The sequence below is a fragment of the Peromyscus eremicus genome, chromosome 19 (assembly GCF_949786415.1).
Source record: "Peromyscus eremicus chromosome 19, PerEre_H2_v1, whole genome shotgun sequence".
Lineage (NCBI taxonomy): Eukaryota > Metazoa > Chordata > Mammalia > Rodentia > Cricetidae > Peromyscus > Peromyscus eremicus.
In genome coordinates, this window is record NC_081435.1 from 54,815,189 (window position 1) to 54,839,743 (window position 24,555).

General features: G+C 45.6%; 1 protein-coding gene across 2 annotated transcripts in view; it reads left to right on the forward strand.

Annotated features, from left to right (window-relative positions):
- Gnal (G protein subunit alpha L) overlaps positions 1 to 24,555 on the forward strand; it is a 129,161-nt gene that overhangs the window by 21,162 nt on the left and 83,444 nt on the right. The window contains exons 1-4 of one of the 2 annotated variants that reach the window (XM_059245977.1): positions 18,969 to 19,185; positions 19,447 to 19,519; positions 20,527 to 20,581; positions 20,733 to 20,852. In XM_059245977.1, coding sequence (XP_059101960.1) covers positions 19,041 to 19,185; positions 19,447 to 19,519; positions 20,527 to 20,581; positions 20,733 to 20,852 — 393 coding nt within the window. In that variant the 5' untranslated portion in view covers positions 18,969 to 19,040. Of the gene's footprint in view, positions 1 to 18,968; positions 19,186 to 19,446; positions 19,520 to 20,526; positions 20,582 to 20,732; positions 20,853 to 24,555 lie in introns of those variants that run through there. The other variant, XM_059245976.1, reaches the window with a different exon arrangement.

Below are 24,555 nucleotides of genomic sequence, written 5' to 3' on the forward strand. Positions count from 1 at the left end.
CCCTTTTTGTGGATAATTTCATACATAGGAGACTCTAAAGATGACACTGAGGGACTCTTAGAGATGACAACCACTTTTGGCAAAGTGGCAAGATACAAAATCAACATACAAATAATCCATTACCTTCCTATCAACCACAGACAAATGTACTGAAAAAGGAATCCAGGGAGAAGTCCCATTCACAAGGACCACAATAAAAAATAATAATAATAATCAGCTATCTGGAGATACACGGAAGCAAGGAAGTGAAAGACCTCTATAGTAAAAACTTTGAGATACTGAAGAAAGAGAGGAGGATGGGAAGACCTCCTGTGCTCACAGATCAGAAGAATTAATACTGTGAAAATGCCCATCCTACCAAAACCAATCCCAACCAAAGCTCTAGGACCGTTCTTCACAGACATAGAAAAGGTCATTTTAAATTTTATATGGGAGCACAAATACTATGATAGCCAAAACAATCCTGAGAAAAAAGAATACAGTAGAAGGGGCCACCATACCTGATTTCAAGTCATACTACAAAACCATAGTAATAGAAACAGTATATGTCACAAAAACAAACAGACCAGTGGGATAGAGCAAAGGACACAGATGTAAATCCATACATCTTCAGCTACCTCATTTTTTTATAAATATGCCAAAAATATACAGCAGAGAAAAGTCAGTATCTTCAACATATGGTATGGGGGAGACTGAATACCAGTATGTACAAGAGTTAAACCAGATCTTTATCTCTCACACTGTGTAAAACAGCCCCAAATGGATCAAGAACCTCAGATAAGACTTGATGCTCCAAAGTGCTAGAGGACAAAGTATGTGCTTCCACATAAAGGCACAGATCAGCACTTTCTGAACAGGACTCCAGTAGCACATTTAGCAAATGGGACCCCAAGAAGCTGAAAAGTTTCTAGACAACATAGGAAACTGAATTGAGTGAAGAGGAAGACTATGGACTAAGAAAAAAAATCTGCCAGGTGGTGGTGGCGCATGCCTTTAATCCCAGCACTCGGGAGGCAGAGGCAGGCAGATCTCTGTGAGTTTGAGGCCAGCCTGGTCTACAGAGTGAGATCCAGGAAAGGCACAAAGCTACACAGAGAAACTCTGTCTCGAAAAACCAAAAAAAAAAAAGAGAGAAAAGAAAAAGAAAAAATCTTTGTCAGCTGTACATCTGACAGAATTAGAGCTTAGACTATGAAAAGAACTTTTTAAAAAATTCAAGAGAAGGGCTGGAGAGATAGCTCCACAGTTAAGAGCACACTGACTGCTCTTCCAGAGGACCTGGGTTCAAGTCCCAGCACTCACATGGCAGCTCACAGCTGTCTGTAACCTCCGTTTCAGAGGACCTGACACCCTCACAAGGACATACATGCAGGCAAAACACCAATGCTCATAAAATGAAATTTTTAAAAAATAAAGTGATTTTTTTTTATTTCAAGAGAGTAAACTGCCCTCTTGAAAATTGACTATGTAGTTAAACAGAATTCTCAAAAGAAGGAAGACAGATGGCTAGTGAACATTTAAATGTGTTCACAACATCCTTAGCTATTAGGAAAATGCAGATCAAAACCACCTCACCCCGGGCTGAATGGCCAAGAAAGACAATAGATGCTGGCATGGATGTGGGAAAAGGACCCCCCAGTCACTGCTGGAGGGGTGTAAAGTAGTGCAACCACTTTGGAAATCAGTTTGGAGGTTTTTCACAAACCTGGAATGATCCAGCTACATTGCTCCTGGGTGTATGCTAAATCCCGCTACAGAGACACTTGCTCATTCATCAATATTCATTGCTGCTCTGTCCACCCAATGGAATTGGCTTATACGTCCATCAGCTGAAGAACAGATCATGAAAATGTATATTTACACCACAGGATTTTATTCAGTGTAATGAAGAATGAACTTATAGAAGCTATAAAAAAAATGGATGGAAGCCAGGCGGTGGTGGTGCATGCCTTTAATCCCAGCACTCAGGAGGCAGAGGCAGGTGGATCTCTGTAAATTCAAGGCCAGCCTGGTCTTTAGCGTGAGTTCCAGGATGGCCAGGGCTGTTACACAGAGAAATCCTGTCCCAACCCCCTTCCCCCCCCCCAAAAAAAAAAGAAAGAAAGAAAGAAAAGGAAATGAGGAAAGGGATGGAATTGGAAAATACCACACTGAATGAGCTAACCCAAGCCCAGAAAATCAAATACCACATGTTCTCTCTTATATGTGGATCATAGCTTCATTTTTTTTTTAGATTTGTTTATTTAATTTGGGAATGTAGCAACCTGGAAATGACAACAGGAACATGGCAGTAGAGGAGGTCTTAAATGGGGAGGGATGCTGGGGGTGGTACAGTTTAGAGAGGGTAGGTGAGTGACAGAGTGTAGGGTTTAATCAGTGAGAGGTTGAAAGGATGAACGGCCATGGTAGGAACCCAATATTAGTTTTTAGAGCTTTAATGGAGAGAAAGTGGGGGGGGGGGGGTAGGGGGGAGCCAGGCCAGGCAGAGGGAACAGAGCAGGGACAGAGAGAGGAAACACAGGAAGAGAAGAGCAGAGAGAGAGCATGGGGGGTCCATGTGTGGCTTTTTAAGGCAGGGACGCAGTTGCTGGCTGATGACATAAGGCACCAGACAAGACCTCCAAGCTGTGCATGTACAGAATCCTAACAGATATAATCCAAATAAGGATGTACCAAGGAATCACGTAGAAGCCCACTACTCTATAAGCTAATTTTAAAACATAACTTTAAAAAGACTTCAAATGGGGCTGGTCATGGTGGTGCACACCTTTAAGCCTAGCACCCGGGAGGCAGATGCAGGCAGATCTCTTGAGTCTGAGGCCAGCCAGGGCTATATAGTGATTCCCTGTCTCAAAACAAGGGGGGAAGAGTGGGATTTAAATAGAGCTATCCTGCATGGGTGAATAATATCAATCCCAGAAGACAAAAGGTTATTGAAAATCCTAGCATCGGGCTTAGAACCCAGGAGTTGGCTAGAATGGACTCAGAACCACCCCACCCCACCCACACCACCCACCCCCGGCCCCAACTATACAGGTTAGACCCACTGCCTTTGGTTGCCTACCAGAACTGGGTGGTAAGACTATATTGCTGAAAATATCATATCCTTTGGTTGTAGAATTCAACACTGTTGAAACTGAGCTGGGAGTTGGAATTGATGCTGGCTAGTCTTCCTAATGCTGTAAGTTACTATGCAGGCAGCTGGGGATGGGGGTGGGGGTGGGGGGTGGGAGAATCAGCAATGGTCTTTCCTGTCTTTGGACCTTGCACGCAACAATACCAATTTGCCAGACAAGAGGCCCTCACTCGCCGAGTAGTGGCACAAACTATTGTAGGGGCAACCAACTGATTTTTTTATTTTACTTTTTATTCTTTGTGGTTTCAAGGACACTTTATTTAAAACCAAGGTGACAGGCATTGGAGGAGGAACGAGAACAACTTAACACAAAGCATGCAGTAGTCCCCCGAGTTAAAAACAAACGCAGTGGGAGAAGCCATGTCTCACAAATACACAAACTGCTGGCCTCCACTGTTTACATCTAAACCTAACAAAGTAGCATTCCAAGTCAGCACTTAAGCTGGTGTTATTAGTATTTGTTACAAAAGGTTAAAGCTACAAACTTCACATTTGGAAATTGTACATAAGCAACAGCATTTAGGACCCCCCATTGGCCTGAGTGCAGGCTGAAGGAAGAGCTCCCGCCCCAAACACAAGGAAAAAACATGGATTCCAAGACAATGAATGTCATTCTAATAAAAAATACAATGTGCTTTTTTTTTAAGGGTGAGGTGGGGTGAGGGATGTGGTGTGGGCAGGAATAATTTCCTCCTAAGTAAAAGGCTGCAGTCATTAGAGGTGCGTGTAATTCTAGGAGGGGCAGTGTGTAAGAATGAGGAATGAGATTCGAATCCAAGCACTGCCGTATTCTCCTGGCATGACGCCGAGGGACAGACTTTACCTAAACCTCCATTTCCTGCTCTGTAACATGAAAAGAAACCTGTATCTCCCAGAGCCATCAAGTTTGGGTAGAAAGGGGCCTGTTCAGATCAAGCACAGAAAAACAAAGTTTTTCCTGTAAATATTCTGCCGCTGTGAACCAACTGATTTCAAAAAATTGGATCTGAGGTCTGCTCCATAGAAAGGACTTCAGGACTTGTACTGTGGACCTAGTCAAGGGCTTGGGAGATCATAAGCATGAGGGGGTGAACCTCTAGCTTTTGTTTTGTTAAAGTGACATATCAAACTGTCTTCTCCTAAATATTTATATTTATACCCACAGACTAGTACTGTCTTCAGTCTTGATCTAAGAAACTTCTCTTTGCAGCAAATGATGGTTAATCTAGAGACTCATGGCTGGTCAAGTTGCTAAGAAAAAGTGAATGTTGAGTGCTCAGCCCTAAAAGTGACAGCTGGGTCACCTCCCCGGGGAACATTGCAGAAGAGAGCACGGGAAGGACCCGGAATGCTGTCTTGTGGACACGGCATAGCTGTGGCACTCATGAACTCACAAAAGCTGTGGTTTCTTTCGTATGACCTGCACAAAGCTGAACCCACAAACATGCAGTCATAGATGAGGAGAGGTTTGTGGGTCATGACAAAGGGTGCTAATGACAGCCAGGGGTTGCCAGGGGAAAGGAAGTCTTTGTCTTTAGGGATGTAGCCACTGGTGAGCTACTCACACTCCTGTGGATATCTTAAAACCCATGCCCAAGTAAGGGGCCCTGGTTAAATCCAGTGTGAAGCAAAGCAAAACAAAACAGTACAATACAACACAACACAACACAACACAACACAACAATAATAAACCAAGTGAGATGGGGATTCCCTGGGAGGAAGGGAATTGGTATCGATTAAAGGGGGGATAAAGGATATGGGAAGAATGTATTATAATATACATGAGATTGTCAAGGAATAATTTGATTAATCATTAATTTTTTAGAAGAAAGTAGCAGGAGACAGAGGGAAAAGAGGGCCTGCTGAGGAGTCCTGAAGGACGCCTGCTCCGCCTTCGGCTCTATCTTGCATTACCAGAGATGCTCGGCCGTCCGGGCTCACAAATGGGTTATCCCTCTAAGCATCCACAAGGTGGTGCTGTCGCACAGAGAAACAACCCTCTTCTCCAAACTTCACCATCTACCAAGCGCCCCTGGGCCTTTTGTGTGATCCAGTGGCTGCCCCATCCAAGGTCATGCTCGATCTGAGGGGATCACAGGTGCCTATCATTGTGACAAATACCTGAGAAAATCAACTTAAGGGACTAAGGGTTTATTTTGGTGCTTAAACAGGCTTTGGTCTGTGGTTAATTAGTTTTGTTTCTAGGCCTTTGATGAGGAAAGCTTAGCGACGGGAGCAGAGACCCTCAGCTCATGACAACCACCAGCAAAGACACAGGGAGACCCGAAGGGGCAGGGACAACATACCCTTTGAGGACCTGCTCCTTATGACCCGCCCCTTCCAGCCACCCCACATCCCACCCCACCCCGCATCCTAAAGTTTCCAGCACCTACAGAAATAATGCCTTCAACTAGGGAGTGAGTCTTCAAACCCAGGAGTCTATGGGACATTTTGTAATCAAACCATAAGAAGAGTAAGCTAGCACCGTCACACCTTTTTCTGCGTGAAGGGAATTGCTTCACACCCCAAGTGCTCCCTGTGACAAATGCCACTCAAGATACGTGTCCACATGGTTCTGCACATTCCTGGACATTCTGGTCCACCCTACAAACACCTCTGTCCTAGAAGAGCTTTTCAGCCCCACATACAAGGGCTTTCAGCATCCTCAAGGACTTGTCCAAAGGACATATATCTTTCTAGAAGCTCCTGGTGTAAGTGACTTGGGGAAAAGAAGCAGTGTGTCTCTGCGTGAACGAGTCAGGTCACAGAGTGTGGGTTAAATCAATCCAGTCACTCTGGAACTGGGAGCTCTGGCCCAAGTGAGTTTCTCTCAGGGAGCAGTGTGCTCTGGGAGAAGATAGAATAGATTGCACTCTGCACAGCACAGGTGTTTTGTGGGCAGCTTAGGACCCTTGTGATCCCACGGCACGATCAATAGGTGATGTTTAGGTTCCAAAGGGAGCACACCTGACTCTGAATGGAAGGTGCTGGAGTTCTCTGGTTCACTTGGAATCATTGGTGGGCTGACAGGCTCCTAAGAGGCATGCAGGAGAGAAGGGCTCATTCCAGGAGAAAGACCAGGCATTCGAAGGACCCATAGCAATAAGGGAGGAAGTAAGAGGGCGCATGGAATGTAGACCAGTGTGGTAGTTTAAATAACTTTTCTTTTAAGTCTTATTTAGTTTTGGAAGCTGAAAGTCCAAATAGAACGATGTCATCTCTGATGAGGACATTGTGTCATATGGCATCATGATGGAAGAATGTGAGGAAGGAAAAATTATAGGATGAGAAAGAGAGCTGTAGGGGACCAGGGAGAGTCAGGGCGGCTTTTTCTAATTCTCCAGGCTAGTGAAAACTAACTGGAGTCCCGTGAGTACTGCTTAATAATCCCCTCCAAAGACTATGCCACCAATGACCCTCCACTAAATTCCACCTCTTAAAGGCTCTACCACCTCTCATAAACCCATACCAAGGAGCATGAGCCTTTCTGGGGGAGACATTCAGACCATGTCTATAAGTAGAGCATCCTTGACTAGCTTTGGACATAGACTAGATGAGATAACAGAGTCCTGTGGCTACATTAAAGACTCTTGTCCTTAGTAAGTATGATACGGAGAGAGGCAGAATGTCACAACCTCCTCTCAAATAGTTCAGGGGGAAATGTGTAATTATGAAAACAGACAAATGGAGTGTTTCCAAATGCTAACAGTCAGAGCATGCGGATGTGGAGTGCAGAGGAAACCTTCCAGTCTTCTTGCAGCATCCCCATAAGCTTGACATTATTTTACATTTAAAATGCATACGTGTTTGTTGCTGACCAGTCATCTGGGGGCTTCCATACGTACTCACTGTGTGTGGTTTAACAATCTCTACAGATGAAAAAAACCGCTTTCTTCCAAACAGTAATGACGAATGCGTACTTTAAACTGGGTATACTTGTTTGGAGTCAGTTTCTAATAGTCTTGAGTCGTCTGTCCTCTCCTTCTCTCTTGACTTCTGAACACTGGCGTCTCACAAACAAAATGTCTACCCCACCACTCTTCTCTTGGTTGTGTTCTCCTTACCACCCCACTGGCCTTGGGCTCTCTGCAACAGGCTCCACTGCCTGTCTGGCTTTGCATCTTTCCAGTCTACTGGTTCATTTCAGCCACCGAGGCTGAAAACGTGCCAGGACTATCTACGCAGTTGTACAGGTTTGCAACTAGACAAAAGCACTGACGAATTAAGAGCTGGGGACTGAGAACCAGGTCCTTTCCACAAGCTGTGCCATTAGCTCAGGAAGGTGCTGTTCGGTGGAGCCCCTGGAGGGAAATAACAAGCTATCTAGTGAAGAGTTATTTATAAAGGTGTGGGGAAGGCTCAGAAAACCACTGAGTGGTAGGGATGTGTCAGGGGCGGCAGCAGCAGGGAGCCTCTCCATGCCACATTGATCAGGGTTAGTTTTGAGAAAGTACCCAGGAGCCAGGACAGGGAGTCAGGGGGGGCAGATCCCTGGAGATGGAGAGAAGGTAGGGCCTCCAGAACCTGCCGCAGCTCAGGACAGAGAAGCTAGCTGCCTCCGTCAGCCTGGAAGTTCAAATCTCCCAACTGTTCAGCCAAGTCATGCTGCAACCTGAGCATGGATCCATGAGATGCCCCTTCTCCCTCCTTACCCGTGAGACGCTGTTCACAAGGAAAGACACTCTCCTGAAACCACAAATCGGGGCTGCCACTCCAAAGAGGATCCTCTCTTCCACACGAGCATGCCTGCAACTACAGGGAAATCTTAACTTCCTGCCTTTCTCGGCAGACAGGTCGAAACACACAGAAGCACACAGGCTTGCAGAGGCCCGAGCCAACCTAGCCATGAGCATGGCCCCATCCTGTTGTATGATCCCCATCCATCCCTGTGTTTTGGTTTTGGTTTTACTCCTCCCATCCCATACTTGTACGCTGTTTCTTCCTGTCAATCACAGGGTCACACACTTCTACATTTGCTCATCCTATGGCTTGCCTACCTTTGTTTAGGACTTTTCTGGAATGAGAGAATCCCTCTTGTATGTCAACCATTGTTGGTTTATTTTTCTCCTTTTATTTTCTTTCTCTTTGTTTTTTCTAGTGCTGCGGCTTGAACTCCCAGCCTCATACCAGTCAAGCCTTCTGTCTCTAAGCCACACCCCCAGCCCTCGCTCTGGTTTAAATTCTCAGAAAGAAATGCAAAGCATGAAATGTAAAGCATCAATGAGTGAACTCTATAATGCACAGACGGGTATTAAGCTCTCTTCTGCTTGTTCTTTGCCAATCGCCCTGCAAGTTTTAGGATACTGAATTTTAGGACACTGAGTGCCCATAGTTGGCAGCTGGGATAAAATACATTTATTCTCTGTTTGATTTCATATTCTATCATGAGGAATATGGTGGCTTTAAACTCTGTAACTAAACCAAATTCTAAAAGAAACCAGTTGCTAAGGCAACTGGGCAGAGAGATAATTAATTCAACACTCATTATATGCAGATTAATCTCCCTAATGAGTGGGAAGGGAGGTAGGCTTATTCAATGTTCATTCTGTAACAGAGGGAAAGAAAATGGTGTGGTTCTCTGCAGTCTGTAAGGACCCGAGTTCCAGGTCCTCCTGGGAGTGAGACTCTCCTCCTTGCCCAGTCCCTCATATTACTTTCAGAGGGAACTGTGGGTGATAATGTGCATCTTGCGAGGCTCAAATAACATGCGGGAAGTCAGCCCCCTTTTGCTGTCTTTTTAAAACTTGAGGTGAACAGTGACTCACACAGGCTAGTGGAAGTTTCTCTAGGAAAGCAAGGATTTTGTTTTCTGTACTTTTAGAATTGACCACACATATCCCTGTGTGTTCCCACTGGGATCTGGATAGAAATCATAGAACCCGATGCCAGGTCTAGTCTGCTTAACTAGACTATTATGGTATCGGAATATATGGTATCAGGGATATCATTTTATCCACTCTTATAATCTCAAGGCCCAGCAATGCACCAAGTGTGCAGTATATCTTTTTTACAAGCTTCCATGGGGCTATGGGTGCAACGCAGTGGTAGAACACTTTCCTAGCATGGCATGACCTTAGGTTTGATCCTCAGCACTGCAGAAGTAAATCCTAATTTTAAAAATATGCTCATAACAAATGAAAGATGAAAATGCCACATTTTAAAGGACCCATCAAGCCTGTGGCTGCCCTTCATTCTGTACACTGCAATCCTCTAATGAGGAACTAAAATTGAAGCAGATGTGCCTCACAAGAAGGAAGCTGTCCGAAGTCAAAACCGCAGGAGGTGGTGGGGAAAACACCCAAAAGGCTGAGGCAGGAAGACCATGAGTTTGAGGTCAGTCTGTGCTATAGAGTAGACCTTGTTCTATTCTTTAGGGGGGTGAGGAGTAAGTTGGAAGAAAACCTCTCTGGAACTATAAACCTGTGTTCTCAGAAGAATCTCTTCCACTGATACCACACTGACTATTCTACTTACACTGCTTTTAGTAACATACTTATGTGATGTACCATTTTAATCACTTGTAGATGTCCCATTCAGCGGCACTACTACTCATGTTTACATTTTGTAAACCGTCCCCAAAGCCCACATTTAGAACTTTATCGGTTCCCAAATCAAAGCTCTACCTTCATTAATGTGTCTCCTCATCTCTTCCTCCTGGCACCTGGCCACTACCCCTCCATGTCCTGTCTTTATGTGCTGACTCTCTATGGGAGATACATGGGATAATGCCGCATTGTCCTCCCGTGACAGCCTGATTCTCTTTGCATGATGTCTTCAAGGTCCATCGACATTCTAAGACATGCGAGTTTCTCTCCATCCTAAAGTCAACTCTTCCTGAACCCAGGGCCTTGCACTCGATAGGCAAGTGCTCTACCACTGAGCTAAATCCCCAACCCCGATTATCTTGTCTTGAAGAATCAAATGGATAGGTAGCTGTTAAACTGATACTAAATGATAGTATTTACTAGGTTTCTTGAGAAATGACTACCTGCTACACACTGTGAGAAGACGGATTCATTCAAATCGTTCTCACCACAACCCTATGGGCTTGGTCCCATTGTCCCCAGCCATTTGCAGGGTAGTCATAGTATAGAAGAGGGTTTTGAAGCCTACCATTCTTGCTAAAAGCCACTTCACCAGAGAGATTATACCTCAGGAGATACTGCTGTCCTGGGAATGTCTATTTTCCCAAAGCTCTTCAGAGGTTCACCCAACCCCTAGACTCGGTCTTCACTTCTGTCCAACTTGTTCCCCGCAACCCATGTTCTTACCTTTCTACTTTGACTTCCTTCACACCTGACAAACACATCATCTCTTGTTCCAATACGCGTTGTTCAATCTATGCCTGAGTCTCCCACCATGAAGTGTTCCCAGTTCTGTGGGCCCTACCACATCCAGTAGAGGCCCTCTGTCACTATTCATCCTTTGGTGCATATACACCATCACACTTGGTTTTCTAAATGCCTGGAGTATAAATGTTGCATGTCCCCTGTTCAAAATGCTTTCCAGATTTCAGACTTTTTTTTTTTTAGATTTTGGAATGTTTGTAAACTGTTCTGATTTCCTTTCTCTTGCTGTGACAAAATACTCTGACCAAAAGCAACTCGGGAAGGAAGGGGTTTATTTGGCTTACACTTCCGGGTCACAGTCCATCATTAAGGGGAGTCAGGGCAGAAATTTAAGAAAGAACTGGAAACAAAAGCCATGGAGGAATGCTGCTTGCTGGCTCACTCACAGACCCATGCTTGCTTAGCAAGCTTTCTTTCTACAGCACAGGACCCCTTGCCCAGAACATGGTACTGCCCATTGTGGGGCCTCGTACGTCAGGTAAGGCAAGCCAAACAGTCCTTCCCAAGCATCTACACAGACCAACCTAACAAAGACAATTACTCCATAGAGACTCTTTTCTCGGGTGACCCTGGACAGTGTCAGGTTGACAACTAATGCTAACTAGGACACATACATATACATCATGACATATTAATATATTTGAGATAAGACTCAAGTCTTAGTACAAAGTTAACTTGTTACATATACACCTTACACACATAGCCTGAAGGTAACTTTATACTGTATTTTAGCGCACCCGTGTTTCAAATTCAACCTGTCACTTGAGGTCAGGTGTGGAATTTTCCACTGGGTTATCATGTCAGTACCCAGAACACCTAAGGCTTTATAGCATTTTAGGTTTTGGATTTGTGGGTTTGAGGTACTTCACCTACAGCTCATCTAATATCACCAGCTGTTCGTAAGTGTAAGAAACTGGTCATATAGTTTTCATTTATTTATTCATTCAGTCACTTCTACCTTGGAGACAGAATCTCACTCTGTAGCTCAGATTAGCCTAGGACTCAATGTATAGCCCTTACTAATCTGAAACTCATATGTCAATCCTCCTGCCTCAGCCTCCAAAGTGCTGAGATTGCAGACATGAGCCACCATGCCTGGCTTGTTCTTGTACATGATGGGGAATGGGAATGAATAAACCTGCTCAGTTATATGAGCCTCTGTTGTGCAGATATGGATTTGGATTCTGTTAACCAGCTTCCCTCACAGTCTACTATCCCGTGATTTGCTAACACACAAGAACAGATGTCCACAGATAGACAACCCTGAAGCCCAAACCAGAGTCAGTGTGTTTCTGCTAGGATCCGTGCTGTGACATCTCTCATTTACATGAGCTGCTACCAACACAAGAACAGTGTCCAGCATTTAAAATGCAGAACACACATTCTCATCCATTCTCTCTCCCTCCCTCCCACCCCCTCTTTGATCCAATGAAGGGACTTTGTGGAATTGGATTCACTTTATAAGAAAGTAGGTTTGGGGGAGCCTGGAGAGATGGCTCAGCAGTTAAGACCACTAGCTGCTCTTCCAGAGGTCCTGAGTTCAATTCCCAACAACTACATGGTGACTCACAACCATCTATAATAGGATATGATGCCCTCTTCTGGCATGTGGGTATACATGCAGAGCACTCATACATAAAATATAAATAAATAAATAAATAAATAAATAAATAAATAAATAAATAAATAAATAATGTACTTTTTTTGTTGTTGTTTTGTTTTTTGTTTGTAGTTTTGGGGCCTGTCCTGGATCTCACTCTGTAGACCAGGCTGGCCTCGAACTCACAGAGATCCGCCTGGCTCTGCCTCCCGAGTGCTGGGATTAAAGGAGTGTGCCATCACTGCCCAGCTTAAATTTTTTTTAAAAAAAGAAATAAAATAGGTTTGGGAATAGAATTACTTGAACTAGAACCTTCTCTAAATACTGAAGCTATTTTTATCATAAAATATTCCTTAAAATAAGTACTTTATTCATAGCTTAGATTTGTTTGCAATGTTTTATATTTTATTTCATCTGACCATTGTTAGTTAGTGAAGAAAGAGTATCTCTCAAGCTTGGTAGACTGTTTTTCTAACTTCACATTGGTGTTTCAATGTTTTTATTAAACAACATGTGTTTGGATGTCTGCTGGAATCCAAAGTTTGCTAGATTTCTTCAGGTTAAAGAGGAGATAAAGCCGTTTGGGTGCTGATGGGCACTGGGCTGATGTGGTCTCTGCTACGTCACTGAGCCCTTTTGTTTTATATGTGGCTTGTAAAATATATTTTAAATGTCACTGTGATATGTGGCAGTTTTTCTCAGACTACTCTAGTCCCTCGATGGCCCCCTGCCAGCCACCTCTGCCTCAGTGTTGGTATTTGTCAGCTCTCTGTTACAGAAACGGATTCTGGGGTCTCAGCTTTCCTTTTCACACAGCTGTGAATGGTTTAGGCCATCAGTGTCTCACTCCACTGATGGCACCACACAACAACAATAAATACACACACACACACACACACACACACACACACACACACACACATACACACACACACACGGCCAAGATGTGAAAGAGAAGGAAGCTAGAGTCTCACTATCCTCTTTGAGGGCATACCTTCAATGACCAGAAGACACACTCTTTGCCCACTAGGCTCCACTTTTCAATAGTGCTAGGGGCTGGAACAGTCTTTACTAACACACGGGCTTTCAGAAGACACTTATTCAGACATGACAGAGCCTAGTTGAGTTTGGTGGCTTTCACAGGATTTCTGGATTGAAAGCATTGATGGTTCCATTCTGTTTGCAAATTCCCTCTTATGGCACATAGCATGTTTTTGTTATATTGTTTGAGTTTGTTTTTTAATGTGTCTGGTGGTCTCCTACCTCCTGCCATACACAGTTGTTAAGCTCTGTCATGGCTAATATTCTAACGGGGACATTATAATCCTGTGTTTTGGACACAAAGAGGAGTTGGTGACATTTAGCATCCTCTCCCTGCTGATGGGCTGCTTTTTCGTTTTTAAAACGGTCAGTTTCTAATTCTTTGTGGATGGCACCTCTCACAGCTACTTCGTGTTACTTTGGTTGCAGGAGTAAGGAAAAGGGGAGACACGTGATTTCAATAAATTTGAAAATATTTGATCTCAGAGTACGTACAGAAAAGGAAACTTGAAGCTATTTCTCTGCTTTTCTGTTTTAAAAAAAAAAGTTAAAATGTACCATAATACTTTCCATGTATTATAATTAGGTATTACAGTGATCTAGGCTGCTAAAAAATGAGTGACAGCCTATTTCCACCAAGACACTAAGTGGTGGGATAAAACAACAGACAATTGTGCCATTGGTCGTGCAAGGACCCCTGCCTGTGACACCCTGTGCTACCACATGGCCCAGTTTGTGTGTGAGCTGCTCCTTGCTCCTCGGCGCTCACAATTGCCCTGTGCTTCTTTTAGGACATTTGATGAACCCACACCAAAGGGCTTGCTGCAGTTTTAGTCTCGAACATCGTCAAAAGTACCAACACAACAGAAGAACAAGCTAAATGTTTCCACTCACCTTTAGTGCCTGACATCTCTCGGGGTGCGTCACTTGACTCGTTTTTCAGATTTGTTCCCGTTTCCTGACTCTAGGGCTGCCGCTAATTGAAACAACCCGTCCAGAACGTTTTTTCATCTACTGGTTAATTAAATTTTTTTTGAACTGCCTGCTAATGGGGAGGGACAATCCCTTCTTGCTACCCTGGACTTCATCTCCAGCTCCTGAGGAAGAAGCTGTCATTCCCTTCAGTGTTTGAAGCAAACGGAGACTTTCAAGTCATTAATTTCTCAAAACTAAAATGTAAGAGATTTAAATCAGAATGTTGAAACCCTCTATCTGTCTTTCTCCTCAGTAGTGAGGGAAACTCCGCTTTGTTACACCTGGTCTTCGGACCTCAAACGCCATGCGGTGGTCCATGTTCCAGAGCCTCGCTCTCTTGCTCTTTTCCCTGATCACATCTGCTGGCGCCCTCTGCCGGTGAGGCTTGTGGAGCGGCCCTCAGACCCTGCTGGTTTAAGTGCTTTGCCTGGGGAGCCTCCTAGCGCTGCCTTGTTCAGGTTGCCAAGCAACAGATGCTTTCCTTGCCCTGGGCTACATATCGGTTTTCTGAGTTACCCTACAGTTCTTCCCTGTGACTCCGGATAAGCCAATGAGTATTCTGGGTTCTCATTCAAAGTTTGGAAACATGGATGAGGATCAATTTTTTTCCAGGCTATAATCGCAAACAGCAGATTATTGGATTTGAAATGTTTGAAGTTTGGGAGCTAGGGATGAAACTTGATAGTAGAGCACTTACACGTACAAGTCTCTGGGCTTAATTCCAAAGACAAAGAAGGGGGGGCGAGGGAGGAAGGAAGGAAGGAAAAGGAAAGGAAAGGAGGAAAGAAAAGAGGGAGGGAGGGAGGAAAGAAGGGAGGAAGGGAGGAAGAGGGGAAGAGAGGAAGAAAGGAAGGAAGGAAGGAAGGAAGGAAGGAGAGGAGAGGAGAGGAGAGGAGAGGAGAGGAGAGGAGAGGAGAGGAGAGGAGAGGAGAGGAGAGGAGAGGAGAGGAGAGGAGAGGAGAGGAACCCTTGAGTTCCTGCCTACTAACAGGCTGAGATGGGCTTTGCATTCTTCACATTTTCACTGAAATCACTGAACAAAACAGACACTTTCCCGGTTTAGACTATGGAGTCTGTAAATTAGCACAGTGTGCTGGCACACACACAAGAGGTTGTACTGGCAGACTGTGAGCCGAGCAGTCACCCTTCTAAGTCACCCACTCTGAGCACGTAAAATGATGGTGGTAATAATTCCTATATTTTGTACTAAAACTTTTTCCTAGTGACAGGACTTAGGCCAGTACCAGCCATCACTCAAAAGCCGGGAGCTACCTTTCCAATGTATGTGTTATCATTATATTGATCATCTACTAACTTTCTGGGTACAGTGTGGTTTTTCGTTACATCGGTGTATTTAATCCTTAAATTTTATAATTCTAATTTATATATCTGATCAAAAACCACATTTGCTATATTTTCAGAGTAACTGAGTCAGTGTTTCGGGCTTTCTAATCTAATTCCCCCTTTATAACCTTTTATGACGTCTGTTTTGTTCCCGTCGCTTTTAATAATTGATGGATATTTTGGCATTTTAGGATGGACAGATTCTTACAGATCTGCTCGCACTGTTCTGTGCTTTCATATTTCACCCTCCCTTTCTGCCTGCCCTAATAGTTGTGGTATCTCCTGGGCTGATACATGTGTTGGCACACTCACAAATGTGGCGACCACGCTAAACAGTCTTCTATAGACTCAGGACTTTTAATGGAGTTCGAAATGGAATGTGGCACTCTACGTTTATGTCTACCTATGCAGAGAAGTTGTTGCTTTGGTTCTTTAGAAAAAAGTATTCTTCTTTTCAATAAGATGCTACACTAGAGAAATATGTTATGAATTTAAAAGTTGGCCATGAAATCCCTGTCACAGCAGCCCATGCTTTGACTAGGAATTGTCTCTGGTTTTGTCAATCCTTCTTGCGTTCAACAGTATTCACAGTCCTGGTGCAGGAGGTACCCAGCTTGGCCCTCAAGGCCTCTACTACCTAATGGAGCTACAGTGCAGCCGGAAACAACCCACTGCATGCAGTGTGATAGATGAAGGAGAAGCATGGGCTCTGTGAGACCTGAAAGGGTTTTCTAGGTGTGTGTGATGGCTAATTTTGGTTGTCAACTTGACAGGATCTGGAATCACCTAAAACAGCAAGCCATTGGGCACTCCTGTGGGGGGGGCTTTCTTAATCACATTGTTTGAAGCAGGAAGACCCACCCTAAATGTGGGCGGCTCCTGCAGGAAGCAGCTCAGATGAAAGGACTGGAAGAGGGGAGCTCTGCTCTCAGCCTGCTTGTCTTCACTCTCACTGACAAGTCTATTAATCCTGTTCCTGAAGCTTTCCTTCGCTGCTATTAGAACAAGCTTTGTCAACCTCCTAAAATAAACCGAAGACCGGCAGCGCTCCAGGAATCCTCCAGGTCTCCAGCACATGAGTGGGACTGCGGAGACCTCCAGTCTCATGGACTGAGCAGCTAATAGATTCTCGGCCTCTCACCACCAGACTACCCATTGTCACACTCCCCAGACCATGTCCTGTGAGCCATTCTAATAAACCTGCCGTAAAATATATTCACCGTGTCAGTTCTGTTCTTCCAGAGAACCCTTACTAATCCAGTGCGCCTACAAGAGAGACAGTGAGGCAGGCCTGGCCCCGAGAAGGAGCCACAGCTACTCCCCAGAGAAAAGCAACAATGCACCTGAACCCACCTGGTTAGGAAGGAGGGGTGGGGCGAGGGAGCGTGGAGAAGTTGGAGGGTCTAAAATAACCAGGGAAGGGTTTGGGGGGGGGGGAGTAAGAATAGCAATGTGAAGGTAACACTACTCAGGCAGTGTTGAATAAATAATCATTTGAATAAGACAAGAGACAATGGAAACAGGCCTGTACTGCTGAAATTGTGCTTGGAATGAGAGATCCCAGCCCATCATGGTGGCAGAAGAGTGGTAGAGGATGGGACATATATTTAAGAAACATCCAGCACGACACAGCAACTTTTCGTGTTTTGCGAGAGAAAAACAAACCGGGGTCACTCCCATGCCTCGTGGTTTGGCAAATCCGTGGAAAGTACAGGGCTGGAAGGAGTAGGTTGGAGGTGTGGGTAGGCACAATGGGCAGTTGTGTCTGGGGAGAAAGGGTGAGCTGAGATCCAACACTCAGAGGGTGGTGTGCCAAAGGCCAAGATTCAAGGAGAGCATCGGACTGGCTTTGCAAAGAGCACAGAGACCAGAAATGCCCAAATCCACTGGTGATCCTGATATTCCCAGTGTAAGAGCTCAGGCCACTCACTGTCAGGCTACCTGGGGTTGAAGTTTCAGGAGGAAGGAGAGACAAGCAGGGTTGGAGCCCTGGAGGAAGGAACATTGGTAAAACCAACGAGAGGGGACCAAGGGTCTTAGTTTGCAATGGGCAGTGTGGGTGCATGTTTGCATGCTTTAGGAGAACAGGGGCCCACCAGGAGGGGGGGAGGGAGGGAGGGGAGAGACGGGGCGGGGGGGGGGGGAGGAGATTGGATTGGAGCAAGTGAATAGAGCTGAGGAAACCAGAAGAGATGAGACAGACCTAAGGGAAGGGACCAGGAAGGCATGGTCTGACTGTGGGATAAAGTAACACAGTTGGTGTCTACTCTCTGGGGCACAGGTCAGGTCATGCTGATAGCAGGGGGAAATGTGGGATCTGGAGACACACACACACACCTCTGAGCAAAGGTTTATGACTTCCTGCTCAGTACCTAGTTGTCGCCAAGTTGGGGAGCATCAACTTCTCATGGTCTCTAGGACTCCTTTTCACCTCCACGTCTCAGTGCTGGAGTCTAATACCCGGGCTCGGTCACCTCTTTTGCCCTCCTCATCCCCTACTCTTGCACCGTGAACACGAAGTGCAGAGGTTAGCAGAGCTAAGTAAGGGCTCTCATTTTTAGTCGCAATAAAGGACCAGCAGGTGCCAGTCCCCTGTCCTCATCCGTTCCTCTGCTCTAAGGTCAGATTCAAAAACCATGGTGTGTTCTAGAAAAGCAGTGGAACTATTCGACAAAACTGCTGAGGAAAAAACGGGGGCTGGAGGTAAAGATGGGCTGGAAAGGTGGTAGCGGGGGGGGGGGGGGCGAGCTGGAATAGTCTAGAAGCTGAGGAGAGCAAAAGCGATGTGACTGGTGAGCCTCCTAGAGATCCTCCTCCCTGATAGAATATGCATGATCCCAAGTCCCTGCTCGCTTGGGAGCAAGGAGGCGTGGGGGGGGGGGGGGAGGACGAGGAGCACGTGCCCAGAGGCACTGGGGTGCGGGGTGCACGGAAGCCACACCGGCCAGCGTGTAAGCGCCCCTTGTCCCTTCTCTGACTCACTGGGTTAGGGAAACGCTGCTCTGAGACCCCAAGCCAACTCCTACTGTCGTCTCTCCCCTACCTCCCCACTTCTCCTCCTCCCCCCCCCTCCTTCCAGGGGAGCAGGACCCGCAGGGGGCGCACACGTCAGACTTTGAAACAAGTCAGCCGCGTGGGTGGCCACAGCCGCCCTGTGGGGACCCTTTGGTGCGAGCTCTGGCCCTCCACGCTGCGCTTAGCCACTGCGCAGGCAGGACCCCGCTTTTCGGTTACGCGCCACCCCCTCGGCATCTCCGCGGGGCGGTGCTGAGGCAGGCGGAGGCGGAGCCCGGGCACAGTGCCACCCGGCTGCCTCCAGCAGAGCCCGGCGCTCCGGGCTCCGCCGCTGTGCGCTGTTTCCCCAGCAGGTTCCTAAGACGACCTGCCTTTAAGGAGCGTTTCCCTGGGCGCGCCTGCCTCCCGGCGCCGTTAGCCGGGAGCGTGCGGTGGGCGCAGGGGAGGGAGAAGCGGGTGCGATCGCAGATCCCCGGGAGACCAGGCTGTCTCTTTCAGCATCAGGGAGTGGAGAAGCGGTCGCGGGGAGTGCACATCTTGGGTTCTCGCTGGCTCTCGTGCGTCTTCCTACTTGCCTGACGGGGAGTGCGAGCCAGCAGGCATGGGGTGTTTGGGCAACAGCAGCAAGACCGCGGAAGATCAGGGCGTGGATGAAAAAGAACGCCGCGAGGCCAACAAAAAGATCGAGAAGCAGCTGCAGAAGGAGCGCCTGGCTTACAAAGCGACTCACCGCCTGCTGCTTCTGGGTAAGGCCAGGGTGCATGGTCGCTCTGACCCCCCGACAGCTCCCTGTGTCCAGGAGTGCACGTTCTAGGGCTCACAGCCACCGGCACAGCCAAACCAGGGCTGCGCATCACCGAGCGCTGGAACTTAGCCAGGGCGAACTACTGCGAGCCACATCTGGGGTGTACTCGAAAGACCCCACGTAAGGAAAGAACACATTGGGTAGCGACAGGTATGGCCCGATAGGAGGACGCGGATGACCACCTTCTTTCTGTTTGTTCCAGGGGCTGGTGAGTCAGGGAAAAGCACCATCGTCAAACAGATGAGGATTCTACACGTCAACGGCTTCAACCCCGAGTAAGGATACCCAATTTGGATTGGGTTTCTAAATTCTATGTCAATCGCATCTTTTCTCAGAAGTACTTTCTCCACGCAGTTCTTTTGATAACGGAGTAGATTGGGGCGGCGGGGAGGCAGAAATCTAGCATTGAACTTGCTCCATTTAGGCAAACCCTTCTTTGGTGATGTCTAGTTTAAAAAGTAAACAGCTTGCCAAAATACAATTTGTTAGGAATTTTTTGGGGGAACTGGTCTCTAATATTGGTATGGCGCTGAACTTTCAGCCAATACATTGATCCTTCACCCATTAGTATCTGAAGGGGAGGTCTCTCAGGAGCCTAACATATTGGAATCTGTTGCATAAAATGGTGTAGTCGTTGCAAAATACCTATGAACATCTTTCAATTTACTTCGTATCTCCTCTGGATGATTCATAGTGCCTACTGCAACATGTTAATAAAAGCTGTGAGTGTATCATGTTGGATAGTTTAGGAAATAATCACAAGGAAAAAAATGCCTGAACACATTCAGTGCGGATACAGTTTTTTGGTTTTTTTTTTTTTCTGCCAAACGTTTTTTGATCCTCGGTTGATTGAATTCACCAATGTAAAACCACCTATATGAAGCCTAACGATATCTCAGTACACTGTCTCTCTACAGTACAACCCACTTACATCTATTTCAGTTTATAACTATGAATTTAAGGGATAGGTTTGAGTATAACTGTAGTTGTATTTGTGTGCCATATCCATAATAATTGTGACTATGTTTGAGGTTGTAGATTTTAAAGCTGGTACATTCAGTTTGTTTTGGGCAAGGATTGGAAGGGGTGAGAGGCTGGCTGTGTTCTCATTTGTGAGATAAAAGCTTAACAGATGCCTTGGAAGTCAGATACTGACCTCTGGTGAACCCAGTCTACCTGACGCTGCAGTCACTGGAAATTTAAAATCTTTTTTTTTTTTAATTTAAAATCTTAATTGGTTTCTATTATGAATAAAATTAATAACAACTCTCTTTCAATGCAGGGAAAAGAAGCAGAAAATTCTGGACATCAGGAAAAATGTCAAAGATGCTATCGTGGTAAGGCCTCCCCTAATGTTAGTTCACCTGAAGTGTTGAGTAGGCTAGACTTAGATTGTGTAAATAAAGTATGTATTTCTGATTACCTTTCATGGGACCTTTACATGTTATATCTCTCTGTTGGTTTTTTTCCCCCTTCATCCTATTTTAGACAATCGTTTCAGCAATGAGTACTATAATACCTCCAGTTCCACTGGCCAACCCTGAAAACCAGTTTCGGTCTGATTATATCAAGAGCATAGCCCCTATCACCGACTTTGAATATTCCCAGGTAAGAAAATTTTTCCTCAAACAGTTTACATGAGAGGTGGACCCATTCCTATTGAATGGGTCATTTCTTACTGAAAAGCAGCATGATTATCTAAAATCTAGCCCTACAGATGCTTCTTTTGTGCTTGTTAAAAATAGCAAAGACAGTGGGATTGTTCGAAATGCCTCTATGGATGTCTGGGTGGCTGATCATCAGGGAGGCAGCTGGTCTTTCAGAAATGTTGGCGCTGCTTTTCCTGGTATGTTTTCAAAGCATTGTCACATATGACAGAAACATAAACTACACGAGCAGAGAGAAAAGCTTGTGGCACATAACTGCCTTTGTGGGAATAACAGAAGAAGAAAAAAAAATAGAATTCAGTGTTCTCTTAGACTCTGTGTCCATCTGAGCACAAGACAAGAGAGTACATGTTGTAAGTAATGGACCAGCATTCTGTGGGTCGTGTCAAGCGAGATACAGTGTGGTTTACATCCACCTCACTGCCAGCTGCCGCCCATCATTCCTGCACCAGCATTGCCCGTGCTGGAGAGGGAGACCAACCAGTATGAGCTGTTTCTTGTTGGATCTTTAAAATAGTGTTTGGTAATTTGATGTAGCAACTGGATACTGTTTCTGAGAAAGTCATGTTTGTCCCAGTTGTAGCAAAAGAGCATCTTTGTGTGTGTGTGCATGTATACGTGCATATACCGGTCAGTACTGTATTTCAGAGTTTTCACTGCCTGGCAAGTGGTTTGCAGATACCTCTCCTCCAAGTGCAGAATCCACTGTGTAAACAGAGGCCTTGCCCTGCCCTGGCTTAAAGGCCTGGTGTACCTGCTGCTCCCTCCCAACCCCCCATAAAATGCCATCCCGTAGGCTCTGTTTCAGGGTAATGGATAATAGTATTTTTGAGAAAGGGTCTTTCTACATAGTCCTGGCTGTCCTGGAAATCATTCTGTAGACCAGGCTGGCTTCAAACTCACAGAGCTCTGCCTGCCTCTGCCTCCCAAGTGCTGGGATTAAAGGTATGCGCCACCAGGCCTAGCTAACAGTGCCCTTTTAAAGAGCTTATATTTTAATCCTCTAGTATGTTTTTTTTTTTTTGCTTCTAATAAGTGTAAGCATCCCAATATAGACAGAACTATCTTTACAGTTTCTAAAAAAGGAGTTTAGAGTAACACCATAAGTAAAGAAGTTTGGCATCTGGCACAAGGCACATTGGTTCTGAACTGTGTCTTTACTTATGGATGGCTGGAAATGGGTTACAGAGATGGTAAGGTGGGTGAAAAGTAGCCAGATGCTTCTGCCCCACCAGGAAGCCTCCTAGCTCCAACTGGAGCTGCGGGGCATCTGCTGTGTCCTCTGTGGTGTTACGTGCATTAGATATAGAACGTGAAGTGACAGTCCTGGTTGAAATGAAGAGTGGCGTTCTCATCCAGCCTCAGATGTTGACTGTCCCGCCACATTTTCCCAAAGTCATTATAAAAGACCTTATCTACTCCTCAACATTTTCCTTTAAAATGTCGTTGTTGGCCCATGAGAAGTTAAGATGGATCAATCTGTTCTGCATCGTTTTCTTTCTGCTCATGAACACTCACAGGTGATCTTTCCATCTGAAATTCAGAAACCCAGCTCTCTCCTGGGCTGGCTCGGGCATTGTGAATGTGACTTTTGAGTTCAATCTTACCTATTTTAATAAAAACAAAACTGGAGGAGCCATTCTCTACATATGCATATATTTTCATAAAATTATTATTATGATAATAATAATATTTAGTTATCCATTAGGTAAAAGAGGATTTGGTAGCAACAAATACAAACACAACTCGAATGCAGTGTGGAGGCAAACTCTTTTAGGAGCTGTTCTGTTTATTTTTTTTTTTTTTTTTTTTTTGCTTTTTCGAGACAGAGTTTCTCTGTGTAGCTTTGGAGCCTGTCCTGGGACTCACTCTATAGACCAGGCTGGCTTCGAACTCACAGAGATCCACCTGCCTCTGCCTCCCAAGTGCTGGGATTAAAGGTGTGTACCACCACCACCACCACCCGGCTGATTTTTTTTTTTTTTTAATTTTTCTCTCCTAGCGCTCTGTGGTTTTGCATGTCTGTGCTTGTGTAAAATGACAGTTTTATTTATAAAAAAGTAATCTAGACTTATGTAAATAAGAACTTAACACTAGTCGATAGCATTGTGTCTGAAAATGCTGCTTCTTATTTAATATACACTCTCTTCATAGACTTTATTCAATAGTGCCTGGAAACATCACACATCACACTACTTACATTTTGGCATGCAAGAATTCGGAGGGTGCTAAGTGGAGTTGTGTTTTATGCAGGATGCGAGCTAGGTGTGAAGAATGGATTGTAGGAGGCAAGAGTTGAGGTTAGATGGTCATTTTGGAGCTGACTGGAATTATCTAGACAGGGATGCAAGGGCGATTTGGTGTGGAATGCTGACAGTGGGGACATTGAAGGGGTCCTGGGCTGAAATGTATTTTGGAAATAGAGTCATTTGTATGGTCTGATCTTTGCATGTGGATATTGAGCCTGGATTTCTGCACAGAAAATAGAAACAGGTTGGGGAGAGGGAGGAACAAGGAGTCCTGTTTTCCCGAGATGCTAGAAATCACCATTCAGACACCCCAGTGCGAGCTTGGAGGGCATGAGGTACAAGCTTGGAGTGAGCAGGGTGAGCAGGCATGGGGGGGGGGGGCGCGTGCGACGCAGGCTTGGAGGGAGGAGGTGAACGCTGGAGGTCTCCTGCACAGGGATTGTGTGGTGCGGTGGGCCGATTAGGAAGACTCTAGCGAAACACTAAGTAGACTGCCAGGTTCCAAGTAGCCAAGAGGCTGTCTAGGATACCATGGCAGGACACCACGAAGCCAGGGAAGTTTGAGCAGAGATGGGGGCGCTTAAGAAGAGCCATTCAAGACTGAAAGAGACCTCCACCTCAGGGCAGTGTGGAGAAAGTGAATCTAAGTAGACATTCGAGGAACATGGCTTTTGTAGCCCGAAGGTCCACAGCAGCCTTGACAGAGATCAGCTGGTGTGCTGAGAAGAGGGTGTTGACAAGAGAAAATGGAGGCAGCAAGAGCATCCTGGGTCTTCCGTGGGCTCTGCTGTGAAGAAAAGTCAAGAAGCAGAAACGAAGGAGAGCAGGAAAGACCCAGAAGCATCCTGTGGGCTGCTTCTGTGGCTTGCTGTAGGCTCTGCCGCTAATAAAATCCAGGAAGCTAGGATCCAAAAGGGCAGAAAAGGCTTAGAAAGGTTAAAAACAAAAAAGCTTCATTTTATTTTATTGAGAGAGAGAGAGAACAAGAGACAAAGAGAAAGAGATATGGGAGAGAGTGTTCATACCATGGTGCACATGTAAAGGTCAGAGGGCGATTTTTGTGGAGTCAGTTTCCAGAGAGGTTGCTTTTTAGAATAAAAGATCCACAATCACGTGACCTGTATTCTTTGGCAAAGAAAGAAAAAACGAGAGTGCAAGGAAAAGAGGCTATTGGCAGACCCTCGTCTCTCACGGAGCATAATGGATGGAAAACCCAGACAGACTGCGGCGGCGGCGTGTGAGGTAGGGTAAAGGACAGGCGTAGACCAAGGGGAGATGGCGGACCTTACAGGAAGAAAAGGCTGCCTTGCAAAAGCCTTCTAAAACAAACTGTTAAAACAAATCGGTAAATGTCCATATTGTCTGGTTTGGGAATCTCCACAAACTGCCCCACCT